Source organism: Thunnus thynnus, chromosome 3 (genome assembly GCF_963924715.1).
Source record: "Thunnus thynnus chromosome 3, fThuThy2.1, whole genome shotgun sequence".
NCBI classification, from domain to species: domain Eukaryota; kingdom Metazoa; phylum Chordata; class Actinopteri; order Scombriformes; family Scombridae; genus Thunnus; species Thunnus thynnus.
This window is the reverse complement of record NC_089519.1, coordinates 19924029-19951705: the sequence shown is the minus strand read 5'-3', so window position 1 is coordinate 19951705 and position 27677 is coordinate 19924029. Positions and strand designations below refer to the sequence as shown.

Here is a 27677-nt window from a genome sequence, read left to right as displayed (position 1 = left end):
CACACATATAGTACAATGCATATATGTGCTTGTGTAATTGCACTTGTGTATACATAGACAAATAAATCTACTGTTTGTATTCATGCATGTGTTTACATGTGTGTTACCTGGCGTATCTGCCGGGCATGGTCACTGTTTCTACCGCTGCTCTGTAACTCCAGCTCTCTGTTCCTGCTCTGCAGACGGCTCACCTGGCTCCTCAGTTCATCCACCTCAGCACACACACACACCTCGCAACCTCCACGGTTCAGCAGCTCCTCTGACACACACACACACACACACACAGAATAAACGCCAACAAACAACCAAGTGAACACAGGCACACACACATATACGGTACGTGCACGAGCATACTGAGTGATTATGCATAATAGAAGCAGAATGGACTTACAGCGGACCGATACTAAATGAGGAAGGGCCTAGAACAAAAAATCATTATCATGCAATAAATAAAATTCGGGGCATTTTTGCTGACTGGGTATAATGACACTTTGATGAAACTGTTTGCTTTTGTAGAGGATGAATAATGCGCGTCTGTTGCATTTTCTGTATATATTATAATGGCGAGGCGAAAATTCAATTAACGGTGACTTGGAATGAATAATGGAAATGCACCGAGCTCAGCTGGGTTTAACCGATGTACGCTTTCTTCAGTGCACACAGGTGAGATGACAGGTGGACAGACAGACACAGACGGGGACTGAGTGACTACCTGCTCTGCTCTGCAGCTCATCTTCCTGCAACAGCAGCCTCTCCTTGGCGACCGCTAGCTCCTCCTCCGCCCGTTTAGCCACGCCCTCGGCCTCGGATACACGCCTCCGATCCAGTTCCAGCTCCTCCTCCAGGTCCTGGAGGAAGGCGTGAAGGGCCGGGAGGGAGTTTGGCGCGAGGGCACGTAAGGAGGGCAGTGCAGAGGAGTATTGTGGTTCGTCAAAGAGGACAGGAGAGAGAGAAAGAGAGAGAAGCCGACAGCAAATTTGACACAGATAAGGAGGAAGGAGAGAAAGAACACAAGTCAGAGAGACAGGGAGGGCGATAGAAAAAAAAAAATGGAGAATGAAATGTGGTGAGTCAGGGAGCTCTCTAGCCCAGCTGCGAGCTTTTAATGGTCTGCTGTGAGGGCGTGTGTCAGCTCCATGCCAGCTCTCGTAGGGCTTCTTAATGCTCATGCGTGAGGTGGTAATGGTGGTGGTGCAGCAAATCTATCCTGCTCAAACTACTCATTAGCAGATAGTTGGCAGTGGGAATAGCACTCAGGGAGGGCAGCCTGTGGTTAGACAAGCAAAATCCCCCCCTCTCTCTGCTTCCACTTCCACCTCGCTCCCTACTTTCCCATCCGAACGATCATTAGCTGCGTACATCAGAGACAGGAAGCTGCAACATTTCAATTTCCTTTCACCTCCCTTCCTCACAGCGTTGGATGTAGTATTAGTATGGGAATGAGTGTGTGTATTACCTGTATTCGCTCTTGCAGTTTGATTGTGTTTCTCTTGCTCTCCGCAAGCCTCTCCAGATGACTTTCCACCTCCGCCTCTGCTCTCTTCACTCTTTCTCTCAGAGCGCTGTGCATGCCTTTCTTCTCCTCTTCCTCCCTCTCTTCCCACCTCCGACGCTCCTCCCTCCATTCTGCCTCCATCTTCTTCCTCATCTCCTCTTTCTCCTCGTTAAGATCGTTCATCTTTCCTTCCCATTGCTCCCGTTCCTCTTTCACTGCTCGCCTCTTCTCCTCCTCCGCTCGGTCCCTCTCCTCTTTCAGTGTGCTCACCTCCTCTAAGAGTCCTTTCACTCTTTCCAAGTCCTCCCGCTCTTCTGTTTGTCTGTCCTCCTCTTCTTTCTTTTTCTCCTCATCGTCTCTCTGCCTCTGCTCCTCTTTCCTCTCCCTTTCCTGCTCAGCCGCTTTTTGTAGCTCCTCGCATTTGGCATCCAGCTCTTGGATCTGCTCTCCAGCCTTCTCCAGTTCTTTGCTCAACCGCAGGCTCTCCTCCTGGGCTGCGCTGATCTGGGACTTGGCCTCCTGGAGCTCCTCTTCTGCGGCCTGGAGCCTCTCCTCAAACCCTTTCCTCAGCTCAGCCTCAGTCTCACGCTCCCTCTCCTCCGCATGGATGCGGAAGCACTCAAAGTCCGCCTGTACCTGGAGGCACAGAGGATATCATGTTACATACTGCACTTGTGAATGTGCATACAGCTTCTTTAAAACTGCACAAATTACTCAAGGTATTGATTCAAAGAACTTTTTTTTATTCCCCCATCAACGTTCTGGAAACCTTTCAAGAAACTTTGGTTCATACTGAGGTGACAACATCACACTGTTCATGCAGAATTATGCTACAAATATGCAGTGCCATCAGATCTCGAAGGTGTTAGGTTAAGATATAGGAACTGTGTAGACCACTAGAGTGTGGACGATGTGTATAAATACTGTAACATTTGAAAAAGGGAAGATCGTGGCTATAAAGGTCAATTAGCAACAATGTTTTGACATTCAAACAATACTCACTCTGTGACAAAACATCATTACCAGCGTGCATGATTGAAATCTGGCACGTTGGAGCCATTTTCCAAATTCTAAACCTTTTTTCATCCTTTCACAAAAGTAAGACAGATTCATAAGATACTTACTTTATAATACCTACTCTATGTGAGACGTCCTGAAATTAATGTACAAGGAGGAGATATTTCCTTTAACAGGTCAATTATTTTCTTTATCTGAGCATCTCTGTGTGTAATATTGTGATTATACCATGGTAACTTACTGCAGAAAAAAATAATATATAGTACATGCAGTTTAATATTCCTCCGCACTGACTGAGGATAATGGTTTAACTGATGACTGCCACTATGTTTGAGGTGTGCTGATATATGACCAGACAATATTTTTTGTGACCAGAATATAAGACTAGACTATTTTCAACACTTTAGTCTAATTTTATCTTTATGTTTACGTTTATGCAATGACAAAATAATATAATATAATATAATATAATATAATATAATATAATATAATATAATTTCTCATAGTATTTGCATTAGTGCCAGTATTGCACTAGTCCACTTTAATGTATTCTTCCAACTGTATTCATCTTGTTCTAGCCCTTTTTCCACATTATGCTGCACTGCAGTAGGATTGTACTTGCACTTCTGGACACCTATTTGGGCACATTTACTGCACGTGTGTCTGCTCCCAGTTTCACAAAAACAGAGCTTATAGTTGTGTTAGTTCCGTAACAACAGCTCTGTTCTTATAGCACTTGTTAGGGGGTATTCAAGCAGAGATGTGATATGCAGATAGAAGTTTACACTTATGGTAACATGCTCTGGAATTGGCACCAAAAAAACAACCAAACCAGGAAAACATGGCAGACAACAAACAAACCAGACAGATGAGCATGGTCAGACATTTAAAAAATGTACATTTTCTTTGGTTTTTAAGATGCATCTTTTCCCCAAAGAGCTCATAAGAAAGTCATGTGTGTATTTATGATTCATGGTGATGTTTTAGTGTGGTGCACAGCATGTAAATTACACATGAAGACTGGGTAAAGTAACAGGCAATCTGAACCAGGCTGACTACTGTAGGTCACATTAGTGGCAGGTTTGATTTGCTGCTCCTGCTGGGAGTTTACACATTAAATTACAGCAATGCAACATGTCCTTGAATGAGGTCGGCTCATCATATGATCAGGAGGGTAAGAGTGCGCACACATACACACACACACACACGCACACACAGGGACTCACATACACACCTGGGCTCCAACTCTTTGCTGCTCATCAAGAGACTCCTGCAGCTCCAGGAGGCGTGTCCTAAGTGCTGACCCCTCCCCTTCATGACATGTATCCATCAGGATGCGGTGCAGCTCCTCATGATGGGCGTGACTCAAGGCCTGCAGGGCCGCCTCTTGCTCCTCATTCTTCATGTTCAGAGAGTAAATCACCTGGAGAGTGTCAGCGACAGACAGGGAAAGACTTAAAGACGATGTAAATTTATGCTTTAAAGTCGCAATGTCAATCATTTCCTTTGTAACCGAAAACAACATATTTCATACTGACAAGCCTCCTACAGTCTTGTTCATCTTGGTTGGGCCTGCCATGCCTCAAGTGGACATAATTTTATGCAGTAGTTGAAAATTTGGGTTTTTAGGGTTTTCTGTCCCTGAGGTCAAGTTAGCAAAGCAAAAGTGCTTCCATGCACCATTTTTCTTCCTTGTGGAACAATCTGCAGAATAATTTCAAGCTGAAACAGCTCATATTTACTGCTGATATTGAAGGATTTCATTGCAGACTGAATAACAGTTTTTCTCTCTGATGGTATAGATTAAAATAGATTTGACCTATAAACTTTTTATTTGTATTGGACAACTGTAAGAATATAGCATGAACCTGTTCTCTCTTAAATGACTGGGACAAGACTTAATTGTTTTACTCTCATTCTTTTTAATGTGACTGACTGATTTATAATATAGCCGTTATATTTTTGTGTGGTCTCTTCAGGTTTCTCTCATCATTTCTCTTCCTCTTGTATTCATTTAATTTACTGTAGGTGCAAACAACAGCAGGAAAGCTGACACCTGTACTAGTCAGCAAACACAGACATTATGGAGCCAATATTTTCATCTGGCAGCTTCATGATAACAAATATTAAACTGAGACTGACTGACTTGGATACACAGTAATTCCCATACACAAATAATGGAGATTAAACAGCAACACTGTCAAACTGTGTGTATCTACAGTAACCAAAGACCTGTGAGCCAATATAGTCCAGGCTTTGCAGCTTCCTGTGGTGATTCTCCTGCCTGCCAGCATGTGTGGGGTCTCTCTCCCCCTCGTCCACATATAGACTGTGACTAACACATGAAATATGGCCTGTTTCGACCCACTATTCACTTTACCCCCTACACCATGTCTACAGTGTCATCATCTTCTCCTACTGACCCTGACGTCTCACTTACCCGCTCGCAGAGGTGTGTGTGTGTTTGTGTGTGTGCACACGCATGGGTGTATCCAGGGGACACATGGGCTCATATTTTACGCAGACGCCTCTCTGTCTGCAGCACACAGCTGGCACAGCACTGCCGGACATTCCCTCTGTGTGTGTGCGCGCGCTAATGTCACCACCTCTCTCTCGCACACACACTTCAGTGTCCTCAAAGCTTTCAATCTCCATCGATAAATGATGTATTCCTTATAATCCAGCTCCAGATGTCAATGACAGATATGACATCTCCACAAACTTACCTCTCACCTTCCTGTTAGTCAAACACTTATACAATAAGTCACGCGGACTTTCCAATCACGTCATAGTGCATGAACTTTGGCTCACGAACTATGATTCATGACTCAAAGGAATGAAGGGGACTCTGAATCGAGGACAGGCTCTGAGGGGAGAGTGTGTGCATGCTGTTCTTGGCTGTCCTCTTTGGACAGTTTGAAAGTGAGAGCGATGAGGGAAGAAGTAAAATATAGCAGGAGAGAGGACGATTTAGCAAAACTTGTTAGTGATCTAAACTAGTGGTTTCCTAACGTGGGGGTCAGGACCCCTTACTGCATCAGAATATACAATATCTGGCCAGAATTATCTGCACACCTGAACATTACACCGAGGTGCAATTGTGGAACATCTCATTCCAACACTTTGGGCATTAATATGCTGTTATAACATCCTCTGCTCTTCTTCTGGGAAAGCTCTCCACAGGATTTAGGAACCTGGCTGCAGGGATCTTTTACTATTCAGTATTCGTAAGAACGTTAGTGAGGTCAGACGATAAGGCCTGGCTCAAAGGTGTTTGATGGGGTTGAGGTCTGTGCAGGCCAGTCAAGTTCCTCTACACCAAACTCTGAAAACCATGTCTTCATGGACCTGGTTTTGTGCACAGGGACATTGTCATTTTGATGAAACGTCTTTCCTAAAACACGCTATTGGTCTAAAATATCACTGTATGGTGTAGAATTAAGAATCCCTTTAATTTGAACTAAGGGGCCGATAGCCCAAACCATGGAAGATAGCTACAACCAAAAATACATGTATACAAGAGTGCAGACATACTTTGGCCATATAGTGTAAATCTGAGGGGTCGCTATATGACCTACAAGATAGAAATAAAAGGAGAAAAAACTGCTACTGTACATAGCATTAAATTTACCCTCGTTTTGGTTCTACCTCTTCAGGCCTCTGAAAATTATTCAAATGACACAACCTGAGAAAATTGTCACTTCAAAGTCTTAAGCTGTTCACAGCTCATCAGGAAAAAACCTGTAACAAAGTGTCACAGCTTATCGTTTCTTCATCTTAAGGGGCACAAGCCAAAAAGGTTGGGAGCTACAGATCTGAGTCATTCTTCTTGTCTTTTTACTTTAGGTCTATGCAAATAAAAATATATTTATCTTCATCATAGAGGCACTCATGTCTTTACCCTGCTAAACCTAAAGACACACTGTGTAACATGTGAGAGAGGAAATAAAACCTTCTTACTCTTACCAATGAAAAGTTAAATTTATAACCGATAAAATGCACTCTTGTTCAGTTCAAAAAGGGCTTTTGCTGCTACAGTGTTATTTGGTCTGGTATGACCAGTAGTCTATCTCTTAGTTTAGTTTTAGATTTAGTTTAGTTTTAGTACATTTATTTGCACAAGCAGAAAACATCTAGATACATATATAATACATAATTGACAGGGATTGTGCCCACATGGGCTTGTGAACGTATCTCACCAAAGAAATAAAAAATAAGATTACAAACATACAACAAACAAACATAACATACAACACTATGACAAAGAAAAATAGAAGTCAGATATCATGATTCATTTCATAATGTCACAAATAACACTCAGGACATAAAATTAACAACTTTAAATAAAAGATAAAAGTAGAACACAAAATAACACCAATCAAATCAAGAACAGGTGACTTGTGCATTGAGTAGAAACTTGTGCACCGAGTGCTATTATTATTAGTCATTTGTGCCCACTGTTGCCGCTATTATTATTAGTTATATTGCTATTATTATTATTGTTGTTGCTGTGCTTCTCTCTGTCTCTCTCTCCCCTCTCCCCCTGCCTCCCTCTTTCTCTCTCAACCCAATCGGTTGAGGCAGATGGCCGCCCACCTAGAGTGCAGTTCTGCTCCAGGTTTCTTCCCATTAAAGGACAGTTTTTCCTTGCCGCTATTGCCAAGTGCTTGCTCATGGGGGAATGTTGGGTCTCTGTAAATTAAAAAGTACAGTCCAGACCTGCTCTGTGTGAAAAGTGCCCTGTGATAACTTTTGTTGTGATTTAGCACCATATAAATAAAATTGATTTGACTTGAAAGGTGTCTAATGTAAGCTAATGCTAGAAAACTTGAGATAGATATTGCTATGTAACTGACTCTTCTCTACTTCACTACTGTTGCACTAAGATTTAGCATTTAGCATTATCTCATGGCCACAGCTAGTAAAGTGACACAGGTTTGCTTTACAGTTAGCGTACACCGCAATGATGACATTAGCTTCCAATTTGCAGCATCAGAATCAAAGGTTAAGAGACATAAATGATTTTGATGTTTTTTTTTAATCACTTATAGTTGAGATAATGTGTTAGGCATCACAATTAAAGCCTCTACACTGTTTAAAACATGTTCAGATTAGTGAAACCTTCAAATTTCAGTGTAATAATGGATGCCAGGATTAAAGACAGTGTCACACTTTGATCCAGCTTTTTAGTTGTAAATTCCTCAGATGCCTGGCATGCCAGCTTGGTCAGAGAGTGGCGAGAGCCTCTTGCTACTGTAAATCCTGTCTCCAGATCCCCATATTGATCCTGCCAGTCGATAATGTTATTCATGTAGCCTCACAAGCCAGTGGCCGTGCTTACTGACAATAACTTCATAGTCAGCAAAGCATGAAATTAATATTCTGTCTACAGTGTAAAGGAGAGCTGAGTCGAGGCTGTTGAAACAGGAGTGAGATGTAGAGTGAATGGTTGGTGCACCGAAGAGAGGTTAGGCAAAGAGACAAGCGAGCATGCACACACTTTCTCTTTCTCTTACATCAGCCCAATCCCCCCTCCACCGCTTCCACACACACACACACACCTCCACTCATATCAAAGAGGGTAGCGGGTGTGCTGGATTACAAAGCAGGGAACATTGTGACAGTGTAAGCTAGACAAGTACAGGAAATCACGTAGACAGAATTAGAGCTGCCAATCAAAAGTGTGGGTGTAAACACACACACACACACTCAGTCGATCTCTACTACTCCCCTCTCTCTCTCTCTCTCTCTCTCTGTGTTGCTGTGGATGTCTGTTCACGCACAAGCTTATGTGAACATTCACAACAGCTGGCCTGACATGGTCAGCTCCTGCTTTCTTCCCATTGGCTTGTTCCGCCATGTAAACACACTCTTGACGTGCTACTGGTTTATCTTTAGCAGCACCCATTCAACCAAGGTGGACCACTCTCGCTGGCAAAGAGAGGGGAGAAGGTGAGGATGAAGAGGGGAGGAGGGGGAGAGGGGGACGCCTGTAAGTCAAGCATACTGGTATGGTACATACTGTGTGGATGGGTGAGTGGAGGAGCGGGGGACAGGCAGACGTGAGGAGGTGTGTTAAGTGCAAGTGCATGTGTGTGCGTGCGCTAGCTTCAATGTTCATGCACACAGAGAGTAAGGGTTATTAAATATATAAGGTTACCACAGCTGACCCATTTCCCACTTCCTCTCCACTCTACACCCGCCCCAAAACACTCAAATAAACCATGTGTCACATGCCCCACATCCCAAAGCTCAGAGAAAACGCTTACACCAAATATCGGATTTGATGATTCTTATATTTCATCAGCGCTCTGGGCCTCGGGTTTATTTACTGCGGTCATCAAAGAGCTAAAGTAAGGCTGGCAGGGCTTGCATAAAGTTTCAAGGCAGAGAAACAAGTTCAGCCTTCGGAGGAGAAATATTAGGATGGAAGGAGTGGCGGGGCATGAGGAGTAGAAGGACTAGGCTGGCAAATATCCCTAACAAGCACAGACACAAGTGCTGACCCTTCATCTGTGACATCTCTGTTTGTGTGTGTGTGTGCGTGTGTGTGTGTGTGTGTGTGTGTGTGAGAGAGAGAGAGAGAGGAAGCCTTTGGAACAACACACACACGCAAATACAAATGCTGTAATACATTGCACATCCTGGACACACACACATATACACACACACCTACAGGCTACACAGAGGTGAGGCCATGAGGGAGGATGAGAACTGCACAGTCATCAGTAATTGTCATAGCTCAACAAGCGATGGGTCATGCCCTGCCTCTGTAAGCATTATTGTGAAGCAGAGAAGAAGAAGGAGAACTCCCCCATATAGCAGCACTGCTTACTGTATGAAAAGCCAGAGCAGATTCAGATATACTGCTGCTGCAGCTGTCAAGCATCCCTGCCTGCACACTAATAAGCGCACAGCACAAAGGCTCACAGCATGATATGTTTGTGCTAATAAAGAAATAATAATAATTATGGAAAATTACCACTGATTATAATGACAAATACAAAACATTACAGCTTCTTAAAGGTGAGGTTTGGTGCTCATATCTATTTCATATCACTATAAATTAATAGCTTTGTGTTTTTGTGACTGTTGTCCAAACAAAGAAACATGATTATGGGTTTTGGCATTTGTGCTATCTTTGCAATGTGATGTTAGATTATTTTGATTTTGACATTTTAGAGAGACAAAACCGTAAATCGATTAATAGAAAATGTGATCCATCACTGTTAATTGATGTCTTAATAGGCTTGGCTGTAAAATTGCAGAAGATCTGCTTCCTATAGCAACCTAAAGCCCTCATTGATGTCTGATTACTGTCAGTCACGAAGACGAATGTACCCTGATCCAAGTTTTCCAATCATTATCCCAAGAGATCAGGATGCCTTGTAACATACTGATCATCTATAATGTTGCCAAAGCACGAATATTATGACTTCATAGTGTCTATTACTCTAATATTGTATTTATACTGTATATATGCTTCTCATATCTCTTGCAGATCAATTTCATCTTTCTGTGAGCATTTACATTTTTTTCTGTGGCATCTGTTTGTTTCCTTGTATCACAGGATAATTACAGGTCGCCTTCTCAACATGTAATTATGTTTCAGAGCGATGGCAGCGGCGGTGAGAGCAGACATCAGATCATCCTGACAGATTTCAGTGACAGCGCGTCCCGGCGGCGCGCCTCTCTCTCTCGGTGTCACCGGCGGGTCTTACCTTGGTGAGCTGCGCGATCTTCTTGCACATCTTGCTGTGCATCTGGTAGTCGTACAGCTCCTGCTCGATGTTCGGGAACTCTGCCGCAGTCCCGTTAACGGCGGAGCCCGGCCCGGGGGGCTGTGCAGCCTTACCGGCGCCTGAAGCCATAATGAAACCCCCCCACCACCCCTCAAGGGAACTTCCCAGACCCGGAGGATAGTCAGAAATGATCCTGCCGCCTCTCAGACGAAAATTCCCCACCGAAATCGTGTCAACTTTTTATTCTTGCATCTCATTCCGCTGTCGGTAGACCCCCTCCCGTGAACAGCAGCTCGAGCAATTCGGTGGAAAACATTTGGTAGTGGATCGGCGGGGCTCTCCTCTTGCGTTCCGGTTGTTGCCCCCCTCTCCGGCTGTCCGCCCGGTGATCGCGGAGGTCACACGCTGGAAGTCCATCGGGGACGCGCTCGCGCCAACCGACCCTTCCCTGCTGCCAACAGATTTGTTTTCTTACTCCGGGCGCTCGAGGATGAAGGCATACAGTCCAACCACCTGTCTCGCAGCAGGGGCGGAGAGGGGCGCGTGTATCCTATGGAGCTTTACCGGAGACAGCTCGAGAAGCGCACTGCTGCAGTGCTGCCCCGCCCCTACCGGCGCTGCTGTATCAGTGCCGATCACCGTGTGAGGGGAAGGAGGGGGGGGGGGGGGTCCCAGGGGTCCAGTCGTGTTATTTTACTCCATCAGTCGGATACCGTAAACAGAATATAATGGAAGCAATTTCAGTGGTGCTACCGTGGGCTCTATGGCTAAACAGCAACATAGATTACTACTAAGTACGTTTTGTATTACCAGGCTGCTGCTTCTGCTGCTGCTCCTATTGGATGGATTGCTGTTAAATTATTTGTTTCTAAGGTAAACACTTTGTGAAACTGTACCCTTTATGCTTATCAGTTCGTTTTTGTGCTGTGGATTTTAAAATGCACAAAAACACACTCATACACATGTGAGTACCACTGACTGAAATTGCTTTCATAACCTTAAAGGGGCACTCCAGCAATTTAGTATTGCAGTGCCATAACATTGGAGGACTTGATGATAGAAAGTTTTAAAAAATAATAATTAAATGCACAGAGGCCGAGATTTCCTGATTTCTAGTCCTGAGTAAAACCCCCATAATACTCCTACATCCTATATTTCCCATAATGCAACTCAGTATTATCTATATTATCTATACTAGCATCTCCACTTCCTAGCGCTATGCAAAAGTGAAGCCAAAATATCTCCTCTCTGGGAGCTGCCATCTTTGTTTGTGTGACCTTATTTGGAGCCAGAGTCTGCATAGTAGAGTCAGTGGGCCAGATGGCAGACCCTCAGCTGTCCCTGCCGCCTAACGGAGGATTGAGAGTGGCTGTCACAGCTGTCCATCATGATGCCACACCCCCTTTTTATATCGTCAAATACCTACTTAAAAACAAACTTATCAGAAAAATGAGCACTTGGACAAACATCAGCATGGTAAGAACTACCTAAAATGACAGAAAGCATCTTTGGGAAAAATTTGTTTGACGTGTACTCTGATTTTTTTCATTTGGCTCATGTTCCATCTGCTAACATGGAGAGGGCCGGATTTATGACCTATACTGCAGCAAGCCACCAGGGGGCTAGCTGCACCAGGCGACAAAAAGTTTTGGTGTCACTTTTGGGGAGCTGTCATGATGTCAATATTTATATAGTCCATATTATCTTTCCATTAGATCCTCTCTGCCGGGTAAATGTCCCCACTCTGTAACCCAGGCTCCCTGGTAAAAAAATTGTGATCTCCAATCACAAGCTGGGATAACCCTGATGACATCACTGGGGTCATTTTCTCACACTCAAAAAGCTCCGTCAGAGCCACAGAAGACATTATAAAACTGTTTTAATAGGCTGAGTAGTAGCTAATCCCCATGACAAGTAAACTGACCTGCATGTGTAAAATCAATGGAGGACCCCTTTAACGCAGGCACAGCCATGAATGGGATCTTTTACAGCAAAAATTAGCTGCTTGGTCCAAACTGACCCTGTTCACCCAAACTAATATGCTAATACCAGGTCAGTTTTTCTTTGTTAATTTGTTGTAATGTGATTTAACACAACTTTATTTAGGATTATGCACCATATAAGCACCATTTGAAGGCTTTATCCAACACTTTTTGTACCTTTCCGAAACAAACAATGTGGCAATTATGCCACTTAAGGCAGCAACCAGCCACGTGTGTGAAGGCGTAAAAGTAGGCCTGGTTTGTCTGTCTCAAGCTCTCTTTCTCATTTTTAACACAATTTTTCTGTCAGTTTGAATGCCTTCAAGGAGACACTGTCCCAAAATGTACATCATTAGCCCCATTAGTGTAGCATTCATCCTGTAGAGACTATACAACATGCAAAACACAATCTGAACAGGTTTTGACATCAGATGAAGCTCATGTTAAGCATACTGAAGCTTTAAAATGACAAAAAAAAAAACATGGCCTCAAAGAGATAAATGGAGCCCATGTGAGATTAATGTAGCAATTCAGACTATAATTATTGGACAATATTACAACATGTAAGTAAGTGCAATGTAATGAGAAATTGTATGATTTATGATTCGCACAGCAGTTTTACACAGGTGGGGGTTGGTCTCTGGAAAGAAAGTGTTGTGATAGTGTAGGTCCATCGATGTACAAAAGCTAGAAGTTGTTTTTTCACATCTTTTAAGCTTATGACAGAGTAGGTGTATGGACTAATGGACAGACTTTTATCCCTTCCACATCTACCATTATGAATATTTAATATGATAATACACCTTTCTGATAATCCCACACCCTCATGCACACAGGTCTAAAGCAAATAGCCTGACAGAGTACCCTCTATATTAAATTGATTTCCAGAGATAGATGGCTGCTGTTGCTGTTCCCATAATATGGAGAGCCCTGTCCGCCTGCAGAGATGCTTGTCATTGCCCTTCCCACGGGTGAACTGTCTGCTGTGACCCCTCCCCAGCTGCCCGGCAGCTGTGGCCTTGGACACCACAACACCAACATGAGGGGTTGAACACTAGTAGAAACAGTTCATATGTGGGATATGAAATATTAGCAGATTAGTGATCCAGTGTAGGAGATGATTTCTTTCATCCAACCAAATAATATGGTTAATTGTTTTTTTTAAAATCTGTTTTTATTAATGATTGATAAATAATAAACGTACAATATGACTGCTGTAAGCTAAATATCAATAAGTGGTCTCATACAGTGGCTGCTGTCTGAGTACTTGCCATTCATAAACTATAGGTCTTTTTCCCTGATATTTTGGTCACAGGCAATGCTAATACCTGTGTATTCTTCTCCTGAATACATCCTTGCAGTTCACCCTTAAAAAAGCCAATCAAATGATCATTTGTAATTTATGGTTCTTGATAGGTCTGCCAGTCCTGGGCGAAGAAAGCTGGATTTGTGCAGAGCCTGATCATGGATGTATAGTAGCTCTATTAGTAGAATCAGTCAGTAGACCTTAAACATATACATATTTTAATTAATTTATGTCCAGCATAGATATACATACAAATATAATACAAATACAAATAATATAGACATTGGCAGATTTGATTCACAAATCCAAATGGCAAAAAAGATAACGAGTATTTAGTACTATAGATAAATTAAAGAATCAAAAAGCTGATTAAAAAAATCGATCCTACTTGCAGAAAAATGGTATTTATTTAATACACAATTGAGCCTGACAGGAACGTCTCCTGCAAGGCTAAACCCAGGGCGCACTCCCGTTATTATACGTCATTACGTAGAAATCGATATTACGCATTCACGTTCTCGCGAGAACGACACCACAGTTGAATTTGAAAACAGGCGGCAGTGTTTCCTGAGGAAAATTGCAGGAACGGTAAATACATTTTAAAAACTTAAATAAAGTTCACTTCTACTGGATAATATGATGTCCGTGTTGATATTCTGATAAAGTATGCTCTAGTGTCTCTGGCAAGCCAGGTTACGTTGTTTTCCTGCTCTTCTCTCGAGGTGGGGCTTTCGTTAAGTTTGCTAATGAGACACTAGAGAAAAAAAGGCTGCTGCCGTTAGTATCATTTAATTCAGACGTTGCTGAAAGTTTCTGCGAGGGAAGCTTTTACAGTTGTGTTAGTAATTTCACTTTTTTACTGTGGTTTTCTGTAGAGGAAAGATGACTGCGGACAACGAAATGGACATTAAGGAGGCGTTTCAGCGCGCTCAGAAAGGCCACAACAACAAGGCGAAGCTGGTGGCGAGTCTGAAGAGCCGCTACAACAAGGTGAGATCTGTGCGGAAACATGTGAAGCTGCTGTTTGTCTGCAACGTTCACAACGTTTCAAGTCTGTCATGAAATAATAATCAGGTGCCCCAATGAACATTGAAATAGGGGTTTCTTGCCATAATGACTCCTCCTGTACATAATGGCCATTAGAAGATAATTTTATAAAGCACTAGTGATGGGAGGACATATTTACACAGTCCTCCTTCTGTGTAAAAATGTATTTAAAAGTTTATCTGAAGTGAATATGAAGCTTCAGCCATCTAAATTAGTTAAATCAAGTAGATATATTTCAACGTTATAGTCTTTTTAATGCCAAAGTCACTCTTTTTGTTACTATACTTCCACTGCAATTCAACAGGGACACACTGTCAGAAGAAACACAAAGAGGGAATTTGATGCTAAAAAGACTGCAAATGTGGCAGATATCCACTTAACACTGTTGAAGCCTCATATAAGATTCAGATCAACTTTTAAATGCATTTTTGCACAAAGTGACTGTTTGGACACACTGTGGATTTTGGCCCCCACCACTTGCATTGGAAGCACATTTGATTTTTTTTTAATAGCCAGTATGAACAGGAGGAATGATTACCGTGAGGAAAACCTATTTTAGTATTCATGTGCACACCTGACATTTGTTTTAAGAGAGACTTGGAAAAAATATGAACCTATCCTTTAAACATGTGACACTTTTAAAACACTTTAACACATTTTTCACTGTTTAAAACCATCATATGTAGGTGTGGTTGTGTGCTGTATTGGCCTCACATCCCTCTTATTGGATTCTAGGGTCAAAGCTTTATTATGATAAAATCATACCTTTCATCTACAAGGCAATTCAAAGTCCATTATATAAGACATAAAAAGAAAGAAGGAAGAAATGCAAGATGATATAAAAAGACACATGCATAGAATTTAAAAGAATGGAGGAAAAGCGAAGATAAAAATACTAGAACTACAATGATTTATCTATTAGTTGCCAACTATTAAATTAATTGCCATCTATTTGATTGCCATCAAAGAAGAAAATGTCCATATTCTCATATGTGAATATTTTCTGGTTTCTTTAGTCCTCTATGACAGTAAACTGATCTGGGTTGTGGACTGTTGTTTGGGACAAAACAAGACATTTAAGGACATCAGCTTGGGCTTTGGGAAACAGTTATTGACATTTTTCACCATTGTGACCAAACAACTAATCTATTATTCAAGAAAATAATCAAATTGATAATGAAAATAAGTCGTTAGTTGCAGCTCTGAAAAACACAATTAAACAGAAGAATTAAAAATTACTGTGCAGTGAGAAATATGAATAAATACATAAAGCCACAGTGTTAAAGAACCAAGAGTTGGAATAGACCTCCAGTTTTGTTGTGGACAGAAATTGAATACCATCTCTTCTTTTTTTGACCCTGGGGACAGAAAACAAACATGTCATAAAAGACATATTGAGAGGTCTGGATGGTTCTCTATTCTGATAGCATTATTTTTTCGCTGTGCTGAATAACTTTTACAGAAACGTATTGTCCATTTTATTGTTTCTTCTGGTTTGCATCCCCTGTCACCTGCCCGCTGACCTCCTCCATCTCCTCCATCAGCTTGAGGACAAGACACTGTTCCACGAGGAGTTTGTCCACTACCTGAAGTATGCTATGATCGTGTACAAGCGGGAACCTACCGTCGAAAATGTCATTGAATTTGTCGCGAGGTTCGCCACAAGTTTCCAGTCTCCACCTAAAACAGAGGAGGAGGAGCAGCAGGAGGAAGAGGAGGAGGAAGACGAAGAAGCAGAGGATGATCATCCATTTTTGAGTTTCATCTTCAACTTCCTGTTGGAGGTATTTATATTACATGAGCATATGCATTGTGGCTAAGACGTGTGATAAATAATCACAAACTCAACTTTTTGAGATTAATAATCATCATCATTTTTAAAAAATCAGTGAACCCCAAACATTTCTTGTGTTAATGACAACAACCTCCTTTTTTTGTTGAACATTTCCTGTACAGATAAGCTCTGACATGATTGATGTCTCTGCAGCCTCTTAATCTGATTTTGCCCTGTCCCATCTGTCTCCTCTCTCCTTCTTGTCGGACTCCATTTGTCTCTCACTCCTATGCTCCTGCGATATACAACCCTTTATCTCTGCTCGTCCTCTTTCCTTCAAACCATGTCCTTTTGTCTTCCTGTACTATCTGCCTCTTTCTCCCCAACCCCATGTCTCACTCCTCTTTTTCCAATTCCAATGGACTGTTCCCTTTCTACCTTCCTCTCTCCTCAGTCTCACAAAGCTAGTAGCCATGCGGTGCGTTTCCGTGTGTGCCAGCTGATTAACAAGTTACTGGGCAGCATGGCAGAGAATGCCCAGATTGACGACGACCTCTTCGATCGCATCCACCAAGCCATGCTGGTCCGTGTCACTGACAAGTTCCCCAATGTGAGGATTCAGGCTGCCTTGGCAATGACCCGCCTGCAGCAGCCAATGGATCCTGACTGCCCCACCATCAGCGGTTTGTATTTGGAGAGTAGCAGATGGTGTGTTTGAACCCAGAAATCTGTTGTGGTATAACAAAAATACTCAACCCAGTGTGGGTGTTTGCTGGCATGACTTGTTGATGTCATCTAGCAGAAATGTAGAGTTCCTGCTCACTTCATGGCCTTGTATTTTGAATGTTCTTATCTGTATCTTTTCTCTCTCTAACTGTCAAATTCTCCATCTCTCCACTGTTCAGCCTACATGTTGATTCTGGAAAATGATAGTAATGCTGAGGTGCGACGTGCCGTCCTCTCCTGCATCGCCATGTCTCCTCAGACCCTCCCCAAAGTACTTAAACGCACCCGGGACATCAAAGAGAACGTCCGCAAGTTAGCCTTCCAGGTAGCCACACAGGCAGTCAAATAATCAAGTATAAATTTGACGCACGCATATGGCAAGTCAGCATCAACAACCATACACAATAAAGTTGTCATCATGATCTGATTAAACATGGATTTTTGTGAAATTAGGTTTGTTATAACTCCAGAAAAAAATGTAAACACAATTTTGTTTCCTGTTTCAGGTTTTGGCAGACAAAGTCCACATTAAAGCTCTGACCATTGCACAGAGAGTGAGTCTACTGCAGCAGGGACTCCACGACACATCAGGTAACACCAGATTGTGTGCCGGTTCTTTTTCAATAACAAAAATTCAATTTAGTTATTACTTGCAGTGAGAAATGACATTGTGCACAATTAATTTGTATGACCGGCTGTGTGTGTGTGTGTGTCTGTTGTAGAAGCGGTGAGGGAAGTGGTTTGTGCTCGTCTGCTGCCGTCCTGGCTGCTTCGGCTGAATGGTGATATCATAGAGCTGCTCCACAGGCTTGATGTGGAGAACTGCTCCCAAACGGCTCTGGAAACACTCAAAGCCATATTCAAAGGCGCACCCACTGATGATCTGCTGCAGAACAGAGTGCAGCTTGACAACAGGTGCGCTTTCTCTCTCTCTGGATCTCATGAGTGAAACTGTAAATGAGATGCCAGAAATTAAAGATGTGTGTTTTCAACAGGAAGCTGATCCCAGTTGACTCTCTGAGCTGTGAGAATGTGCTTTACTGGAGAGCCCTGTGTGAGTTCATTAAAGCCAAAGGGGATGATGGTGAAGAAACGCTGGAACAAGTGTTACCAGATGCTGCCACATATGCCGACTACCTCTATGGGTGAGAAAGGCGATAGATATTTACTAGATTATATTTATATTTTCTTGCTATCAGCTGTATGTTTTACTGTTGTTGTTGAGTAACATCTGGACCAGACAACTAATTAACAGGTTTCATTGATGATTATCAGAACACAGTTGCCATAATAACCATGTTATAACTCCAGGTATCTGAAGGCGGTGTTCTCAGAGGAGCTCTTTCTGTATGTAACTGTGTGGCTAACTTAAAGCTTATATAACTGCTTTAATAGTGTGGCTAACTAATGGTTTAAATTTAACCTAACCTGTGTAATTTTAGTGAAGTGTGACATTTACATAAAAAAGACTCTTATCTCTACCAAACAAGTCAAACAACATCTGTTGATGCTCATTGCATTTGTAAGTCTGGTTTTTTTTTTTAGAAAAAAACTATTTACAAGATCAAAGCCAGATACTCTAAAAACAGCTGTGATTAGATTCACGCGCCTCAGGCACGCAGCATGTGCTACAACTACTTTGAAATGTAGCTGTACACACTCAAAATACAAAAACATATTCCTCCTGTTACACAGACACACCTTTTGAATTTTCTTGTTGTTAATCTCTTGCATAAATCACAGAATACCGTCCACACTCATGCATCCAGTTAAATCCCAGGACTCAAATATCATCCTCCCTAAGCGTCACAGTTAGACCACACTGCTGTTTTATCACCTGCCAAATGTGTGGGATGCTGTAGTGTGAAATGCTCCTTAAATAGATTTGCTATAAGTTAGCAGCACGCTTAACACTTATCTGCTCATAAAATATGTCGATGATGAAATAAGAGACTATTTACAGAGAGACTATTACAGGTTTGTATGAATGACCCAGTGGCTAGCTGATAGCTGATACAGCTGTGTGTACCTGCTTGTAGGTAGTGCTGGTAGGATTTTTAGCTACCTAAAATGTTGCATTTAATATAACTTTTCCTTTTTTTCAGTAATACCACCGTCACTCAGGCACCCAGGTCACTGCCTGATTTTTGGCTTTGTTGTCTCAGAGTGTGCTGCTGAATTGTCTGGCTGTGCCTCAAGAGCTGCTGTTGTCTCTCAGTTGTATAATTCTTGACTCTGACTGTTGTAGATATCTGAAGGCAGTGCCAGTGCTGTCAGAGGAGCAGAGGGCTGACTTTAACCAGCTGGAGTTGGTCATGACCAAGGAGTTCATCTCGCAGCAGCTCATCCATCTCATCGGCTGTCTGGACACCAACGAGGAGGGTGGCAGGTAAGATGGGGAACATGGTTGCGCTGGTAGGATGATAAAAAGGTGTCCTGTGGAGTTTTCTTGTAAACAAAGAAAAGGTCTATTTACATTCAGTGTTTCTCACCATAACGCATTGTGTATCCTTTAGGTCTAACAAATGTGTTGAATACATTTTCTTCCTCATAAACATTTGCAAAGCTTTTTGAAAACAGCATTGTTTACATCCATGTTTACTTGCAGTCTTCTTCTTTCCTTCCTTTACTATCAATCAATCAGTCAATCAGACTTTATTTGAATAGCACCTTTATACAGGTTAGTGCAATTCAAAGTGATTTACAGATGACTGACAAGCTGATAATATGACAAAATAAATGTAAACAGTACAAACCAAGACTAATGCACACGTGGGAAAAAAAAGAAAGATGAATAATAATTAAAAAACAGTAAAATAGATTTCAAATCGGATAAGAATTCGATAAAACGAATAAAAGTCAATGACAGTTTTGCCAATGTATTGATGCATTTCTTGGTGTTTACTGCCACCTGTAAATCAGTGGTATAGTATATTGGCAGGAATGTGCATCCTGTCATCTGTGTGATTATGTATGTGTGCACAGTCCAAGCAAAAACTGGAACCTTCTCATAAAGCCATTGCTCCATATTGTTTATAGTGGTCAGAACTCCTCATGGTCCCTATAAACAGATGAAGAAATGAGGCAGAGGTTGGAAGATGCAGTAAGAAAATCACCTTAACAAATAGCTGGGCACCAAATGCGAAGGCAAGGAGTGAGAAAGTGTTGGGAGAAAATGGGAGGGAAGGATGGATAGAGGGCAAATATAAGTCTGGAAATAGGATTACTGCTTAATCATCTGAACAGCTTCAGGGAGCAAATGCTCAGACTTGTCAGAGGACTTGGATAGGGATGGTAAAAGGTAGGAAGAAGATGAAGAGGAGGAGTAACTGCTTGGTTGTCTGGACACCATATTGGAAAAGTGAAAGTTATGAGAGAAAAAGAATCTGAATGAAGGATTAGAAACTAATGAAAAAGAGGATTTATGACAATATGATCTAAAATCTTTTATCAAAAGATTTACCTTGATTAAAAATAAATGTAACACTAGCTTTTTAAATACATCATTTAAGTATATTCCCTAACTTGTGGTGGCTCACTTCCTTGTCTGGACTTGTGAATTAGGCTGCGAGCTGATTGGTCGGTTAAAGACTCAGACAATGTATTGTAATTTGCAATATAAGTTAATTTAGTTCAGTAAGAGATCCATAGTGTCATTAATTCAATAAATTAAGTTTATTGTTCAGCGCTTTTCATAACTGCCTTTCAGGACAAATTGTCTGATTTTGTCCAATTTTCTAAATATTATCATCAGCTTGTTGATGTTTTTAGTCAGACTTTGGTTTTCTTTTTGTCTTTGTAGGAAGCAAGTGCTGACTGTACTGCAGGAGATGTTGGCTCTGCCACAGACACCATCCTCGCTGGTCTCCCTGCTCACTGAGAAACTCCTCACCCTCATCCCCGACGATCACAGACGCATACAGACTGTGAGTTACATTTGAACACATGAATCTGAACTCTTTCACCATCGTAGATTCACTGCCGTCTGTGGGAAACACACGCAAGCAGAAATGCATATATCACTACCCCTCATAAACTCATTTGATAGAACAATTAGGCAGAAATGAAAATATAAAAGCCAAAATTGTTTGTCAATGTTTCCAGATGGACACACTTAGGTGGAAAATGATTGCACTAACGGAGGCTTTAATGAAACTGTCCTCTGCTACGAAAGCTCTTTTGTTTGAGATGTCACGAAATGAGACAGATTTTCCATTCAGTGGTGGTGTCATTACCGCTGAGATTGATGCCTAAATGAGCTGGCTTTGTGTTACACAGGTGGCAGAAATCATCTCTGATGTGAGGGAGCCCATCATGGAAGCCAGTCAGCCAGTGGATGAGAACGAGAGCCGCAGGCAGCAGGTCCAGGTGGGGAACACTCTGCCAGCTGAAAGCACCCAGGAGCAATTAGATTCAGTAATCCTGTCCAATCGCCCTACTGTGTTTTTTTTTTTTTTTTTTGGATGGATGAAAACATCACATATTGGCAAAGAACTTGATTTTATTAGATAGGAAATTTTGAAATATTAACAAGCCAGAGAAAGAATGATTACTATGAAGGAACTAAACATAATAAAATGTATTTATATTCTAAAAGTGAGATTACCAACAAATTTATTTCTTAATTGTTTTGGTTTGTAACTTTTCACTGTTCTACGCTAATCTAATAATAATTATAATCTTCATATATAGAGCACTCTTTATAAAACCCTCGTTACAAACACAGACATATAAAATCATTCGATTTTACAGATAAAACCAATTCAGTGTAAAATTAAACAGGAGAAACTTTTTTAAAAAAAAAACAAAAGACGTAAGTGAAATGAATTAAAATCAGGAAAGACTCTCTGATAAAAGTACGTTTTAAGAAAAAATTCTTCTGTGCTCTATTTACGTTCCCTCGCTGTCTGTTTCTATCTGTTCATGCCTCGATACCTCCAGCTGGATGGTTGGTATTTGGAGGCAAAATATGTTTGAACTAATGTAGATCATGTACACCGAGCTTGTCTTGTGGTCTGGTCGAGTAAATTTTAGTTTTCTTCATCACTTCTTTTCCTCATTTAACCTCAGTGACAGTCAGTGGTTACCTAAGAAGACAAATAGACTGAAAGAGGTTATCTCACAAAGTTGGACTTCAGTCCTGATCAACAGTCCGTCTAATTAAATTTCAGTCTCCTGATTTACAATAAGCAGTGAAAGTATTCACTACCTTGTAGGCCAAACTGATGCAGAAGTCGATCCTAGCTCAGGTGTTTAGCTTCCATCTGCTTCGTGCACCTGCTCTCTTCCTCTGTCCCTTCATTTTCAGTGAGTAGAGGTAAAGTAGTCTCTAGAGGGTGGTAACCTGGCCCAAAGCCTCAGCTGTTGTTGTTTTTGCCTTTAGTTGCTCGTCTCAACAGTCAGGAATCCTCTGGAGTGTGCTCCAGCTGAGGAATGACTCTCCCCTCTCTTCGGTTTATGACCCCCCGCCCCCCTCTTCTCTTCCTTCCTGCCATCCAGCTAGCAGAGGTGAAGGTGCGTATCCTGGAGGCTAAACAAGCCCTGGAGGATTGTATCACAGCTCAGCAGTTCAGCCGTGCAGCAGAGCTGAAGGACTCCATCACAGAGCTGGAGAACCGCAGGAACCAAGTCATCCAGGAAATCGCAGAGAGCAGTCAGCCACCTGACAAGGAGGTCCGCACTGAGAAGGTACAGACTTCACAAGACCCACCACCTCTGTGTCTTTACATGTTATTAAATATAATATATCCTGATTAGCTTAATGGGACTTTTCATCTATATAAAATAGTCAATGTAAGGTTTGAATTGTGTGTTTATTTTCTGTATTTCAGAATGACCCGGAGACTCTTCTCAGGTGTCTAACAATGTGCGCTGAACTGCTGAAGCAGATGAACATGAAGACTCGAATTGGTCCAACCATTAGCGCCTTAATGTCCTCACTGGTATAAATCAACACCTTCTTAACTTTTTCACCACTGGTACCATAGATGTACGAATGACAACATTCAACTTGACTTTTTAGAAATAAATAATATCAGGATAAAGTTAGTTGCCACAGTTTTTTCATTAGTATGTATGGTCACTGGTTCTTTTTAAATTCTAATGTCACAAGATGTTTCTGTCTTATACCAAAATGTATTAATTGTTGGCAGTAGGGTTGTAGATTATGACCATCACAGAGTAATGCTTATCTTTGATATGATTATGATCATTTCCTTTAAGGATGTCAACCTGATGAAACCTTAGATTCTTCTGTGATTATTTGGTTATTATTTGTTAATATCATCTCATGTTGGCGAACCTCTGGAGGTACGGAGGAAATTATATGTTGGTTGAAATCCGTATTTCTCTGTCTGTCAGATCCTGCCCAGTATTGCAAATGCCCACCCTGCTGTCCGCAATATGGCGGTGGTGTGTCTGGGAACGTGCACTCTGCACAGCAAGGAGCTTGCCAAAACCCACATGGTCCTGCTGCTACAGGTAATGTTTCCCACATGTGTTTTATTCATCTAAAATTCATTAAATCTTTGTGGCTGGATAACTTACCAGGGCTAAATTGAGAAAATATGTTACTTTAATATCGGTGCACTGACACAAACAGACAGATACGAGCTGCCAGTACTAGAATTGTTGTGTATTCATGTTTTCAGATCGCCCAGCTGGATGAGGTAAAGATACGTATCAGTGCTCTGCGGGCCATCATCGACCTGCTGCTGCTGTTCGGCTTCCAGCTGCTCTCTGAAACAGCTGCCACTCAGACAGCCCCGCCCTCCCAATCACCGGAGCGGCAGGAAGAGGACGCTCCACCGGCTGAGGAGAAGGGAGACGTACCAGAGGACACCGCGCAGAGTATAGTTGTGATGCTGTCAGAGTTCCTGGACAATGAAGTGAGCTTCAAAGTGAAACATTTACTTAGTATTGGACAGTATTGGATGTCTGGATTTCTCGGGTGAAAAATTAGAGAATTTTATCAAAGTATCTGTGTGGTTTCATCATTTTCAGGTTTCTGACCTGCGTACAGAGACAGCAGAGGGCCTGGCAAAACTTATGTATACCGGCCGCATGTCCAGTGCCAAGATGCTGTCCCGCCTGGTGTTGCTGTGGTACAATCCCGTCACCGAGGATGACACCCGCTTACGACACTGCCTGGGTGTCTTCTTCCAGCTCTACGCCCGCGAGAGCAGGTCACACATAAATAAACAAATAAGTCATGTGGTTAAATTATTTAGATATCCAAGAATTTTAAGTAAAGGAATTAATTTGATTGATCAATGATGTGTTATTATATCTGTGTATTTACCATCCATGATTGTTTGCCTTGTTGAAGTGATTATTTATGTAACTAATACGGAGTGTGTCTTTGTGTGTATTAGGGTCCACCAGGAGGTCGTGGAGGAGAGTTTCCTGCCGACTGTACGGACTCTGATGAACGCCCCAGCCACCTCTCCACTAGCTGAGGTGGATGTTAACAACGTGGTGGAGCTACTTGTTGAGCTGACCCGTCCAAGTGCACTCATGAAACCTTCAGCCAACACAGAGGTCTGGGTTGTCTCCATTGAGAAATGCTTTGTTAGTTGTGTTTTTATTGGCTCTGATAGAGCTGCAATGATTACTAGATTAATTAATCGGAAGAAAATAACTATTTTGATAGTTATTTATATCATTTTTCAACAAAAAAAGATCAAACATTTGATGGTTCCAGGTTCTACATCATAGTAAACTGAATATGAGACAAATCAAGACATTTAATAACGTCACTTTGTAGGAAATTGTGATGCACCTTTTTTTTTTTTTTTTTTTTTTTTTTTAGTCTTATCTGAGGTTTTATGCACCAAACGATGAATTGGAAAAAATAATTAGAAGATGACTCAATAATGAAAACAATCATTAGTTGCAGCCCTGCTCTCTGATTGAATTCTGCAGTTTAAATTGGAGGGTGCAGAGCTTTAACACACAGCTGGTTCACTAAACTATTCAATAACACCTCACTGAGGCAAAAACAGAATTAATCCCTGATTGAGTGTGTGTGTGTATGCAATGCGTATCTGTCTTCAGGAGGTGTGTGTCCATGACTACTTGGCGGTTCGCATCTGTGGGGAGATGTTGAAGGACCCTACAGCCCCCGAGGTGCGTCTCTATGCCAAGACTCTTAGCAACCTGGAGCTCAGCAGAGAGGAGACTGTCAGGAAAGACCTGCAGACGCTGCTGCAGCAGCTCGTACAGGTAGAAACAGATAAAAACACACAACCAGTCATACAGTTTAAAACATCAGTCTGTCTGCCTCTCAAAAAGCCTCATTTTTCATTCCCCCTCCTTCCTCCCCTCTGTGTTTGTCTTCAGGTGGTGAAGGACCGTGTCTGCCTGCGTGCTCTGGAGAAGATGATTCATCAGCTGGTGGATTCTAAAGAACAGGCTGAGCTCCTCAGCGCCACCGCACTCCAACCACTGGATGTCAATGCAGATGGTACATGTGCAAAACTCACTATGAAAGACAACCTCACACCTGCTGAGCATCAATAATAGAAGTGTTGTTTCCTCAGTGCCTGTTTCTGTTATGACAACTCTTCCTGTAAAAGGATTATGTCTTATTACCAGAATGTTGCTAAGTGGATTAAAAAATGCCTGACTCTGTCATTTTTGGTATCTGTCAAGACAAGAATACAGCTTGCAGAGAGAGGAAGCTATAAAAATATGAATGTTCTGTCTGCCCTGTTTCCACAGAGGCTGCAACAGACGATCTATCAAAATCTGCCAAGAGAGCCAAAAGAGGTAATGCCGGGTTCTGTTTGTTCATCTAAAATGCAGTTGTTCATTGTGCCCCTGTAGACCTCTTCTTGTTTTGACTCAGCCTTGTGAGGTAACCTGAGTGTTTTCTGGTCACAGGTCAGAGGAAAGTCTGCGCAGCCAAAGGAGGCAGAAAGCCAAGCAGGAGGGCAGAGTCATCAGAGGAGAGGTGAGTGTTTTCCAGTTAGTTCTGTCAGTGCATGAGGACACATGATGCATTTATCTGTACACGTTTTACATGATCTCATCCCTTCACTGTATTTTCATTAATATTCATCTTGTTCTGCTTGCTTTTTGTCTTTGTTACAGTGATGGAGAGAATGTTCCTGAGTCAGTTCCTGTGGTGCGTCCCTCGCGGAGGGCCAAGACTGCAGCTCTAGAGAAGACAAAGCTGGATCTTAACACCCTCATCAACCAGGAAGCCAATGTGTCGTAAAAACCAGTTCATACAAGTTCAGTTATGGAAAGTTAAAAGCAAAAATGGAAACTGATGTTGCAGTTTATTTTAACAAGTGTTCAAATACTCCAAATACAATTTAATTTTAATGTGGAAATATTTACTTTTCTTTTTTTCTTTTCTTTTCAATGTTGAATAAAATTGACATTGAAGAAATGTTACATGACCCTGACATAACTCTTGCAATTTGCAACACTCTTAATGTGTTGTCATTTTCCTCTGATGTCTTTCTGTGTTTTCCTATCTTGTCAAGTTTTGTCATTTTAATCATAAAACTAAAATTTATATCAGTAAAGTTTTTCTTGTCTTTAATTATCACAAAATCGGTCAACAGCACACTGCATTCACACAAGCGGGAGTTTAGTTTAGATCAGTGCTTCCCAAACATTTTTTCACCCTTTAAAAAGAAAAGGTAAGTCTACATGTGACCCCTAATACAGGTTATGGCCTCTGTGCTCTCAATAGGCCTCATGCAAGGACCACTCCTATGAACAAATTTGTTTTTAAGATGCACGTACGAGTGATTTAAGAACATTTGTGGATTTCAGGTACGAATGAAATTTCAGAGAGGTCCAGACCTGTTGTATGTATCATGAACAGATTGTCTCTGCCTTTCTTCACAGAGAAGAAACATTTGCTTCATTTACAATTATAATGCAGTAATCTGAATTAATATGGAGTTTAAATATGCTGGAATATACAAAAATTAAATGCATAACAATTAAACTTAATGCAAAACTAATATTCTCTTCACCATATCATCATCATCATCATCTTCATCGTGGCTGCCAAATTACTGAAAGGTTTTTTTATAGAGTTTATGATGTTGCAGCTGATGTTACACTGTCAGCTGCAACACAACATGATACTGGACAGAGCTACAGAGAGACAGCGATACTGTAATATCTCTCTGATTGTCACATGACCTCCTTCCATCACGGAGCGCTTTGCTTTAGAAATGTTTTTTAGCATCTAACTTCACGTCACATCATTCCCTTTTTATTTCGGTCACAGTGCAGAGCTGCTCTGATGACATGTGAGCTGGATTCATATTGTCTAATTGTTCCAGGTCTCCTACTACTGTCACTCCTGTGTTTTTGTCTTCTGATTTCTAAAAGCAGGACTTGAAGCTGCGCGGTGTTTTTACTCTTTGGGAACTTTTTGTGAATGAAACTCGCCCACAGACGGAGCGGAACATGGAGCCCATTAAGGCAATTTCAGGGGCGTGGATTATGTTAATGAGCATCTCATGAACGCGCACCTCCTCGTGAACAGGTGGCACTCATCAGGCTGAAAACAGTTTTGGGATAAAAATATGAAAATGTTCTTGCATGAAGCCCAAAGAGT

General features: G+C 41.7%; 2 protein-coding genes and 1 long non-coding RNA gene across 4 annotated transcripts in view; 1 reads left to right on the top strand and 2 right to left on the bottom strand.

Moving 5' to 3' along the window:
• The window catches only part of fam184b (family with sequence similarity 184 member B), a 29662-nt gene extending 18788 nt beyond the window's left edge, over nucleotides 1-10874 (bottom strand). For both annotated transcript variants that reach the window (XM_067584645.1, XM_067584644.1), the window contains exons 1-5: nucleotides 10234-10874; nucleotides 3747-3935; nucleotides 1457-2131; nucleotides 713-848; nucleotides 108-259 (exon numbers count right to left, since the gene is read on the bottom strand). In XM_067584645.1, the coding sequence (XP_067440746.1) occupies nucleotides 108-259; nucleotides 713-848; nucleotides 1457-2131; nucleotides 3747-3935; nucleotides 10234-10383 (1302 nt within the window). In that variant the 5' untranslated portion in view covers nucleotides 10384-10874. The remainder of the gene's footprint in view (nucleotides 1-107; nucleotides 260-712; nucleotides 849-1456; nucleotides 2132-3746; nucleotides 3936-10233) is intronic.
• A 3151-nt stretch (nucleotides 10875-14025) lies between these two features.
• On the top strand, nucleotides 14026-26625 carry ncapg (non-SMC condensin I complex, subunit G). Its single transcript, XM_067584640.1, has 22 exons — nucleotides 14026-14130; nucleotides 14418-14532; nucleotides 16134-16373; nucleotides 16818-17046; nucleotides 17269-17414; nucleotides 17596-17680; nucleotides 17812-18004; nucleotides 18085-18234; nucleotides 19338-19478; nucleotides 20892-21015; nucleotides 21368-21457; nucleotides 22589-22777; nucleotides 22921-23031; nucleotides 23450-23569; nucleotides 23740-23976; nucleotides 24092-24273; nucleotides 24463-24628; nucleotides 25145-25312; nucleotides 25430-25553; nucleotides 25811-25858; nucleotides 25973-26042; nucleotides 26183-26625. Exons 2-22 carry the CDS (start codon nucleotides 14425-14427, stop codon nucleotides 26307-26309), a joined length of 3048 nt encoding a protein of 1015 aa, XP_067440741.1. The 5' UTR covers nucleotides 14026-14130; nucleotides 14418-14424; the 3' UTR covers nucleotides 26310-26625.
• On the bottom strand, nucleotides 20928-21343 carry LOC137179732 (uncharacterized). The gene is made up of 2 exons (XR_010927862.1): nucleotides 21229-21343; nucleotides 20928-21074 (listed from the first exon to the last, which is right to left on the bottom strand). It is a non-coding gene; the product is annotated as an uncharacterized lncRNA (long non-coding RNA).
• Nucleotides 26626-27677: the final 1052 nt, after the last annotated feature.

Coding starts and splice junctions, on each gene's coding strand:
- ncapg (XM_067584640.1), top strand. CDS start 14,425: ATGACTGCGGACAACGAAATGGACATTAAGGAGGCGTTTCAGCGCGCT. Junction 22,778..22,920: donor AGGAGGTCCGCACTGAGAAG/GTACAGACTTCA, acceptor TCTGTATTTCAG/AATGACCCGGAGACTCTTCT. Junction 24,274..24,462: donor CTCTACGCCCGCGAGAGCAG/GTCACACATAAA, acceptor TGTGTGTATTAG/GGTCCACCAGGAGGTCGTGG.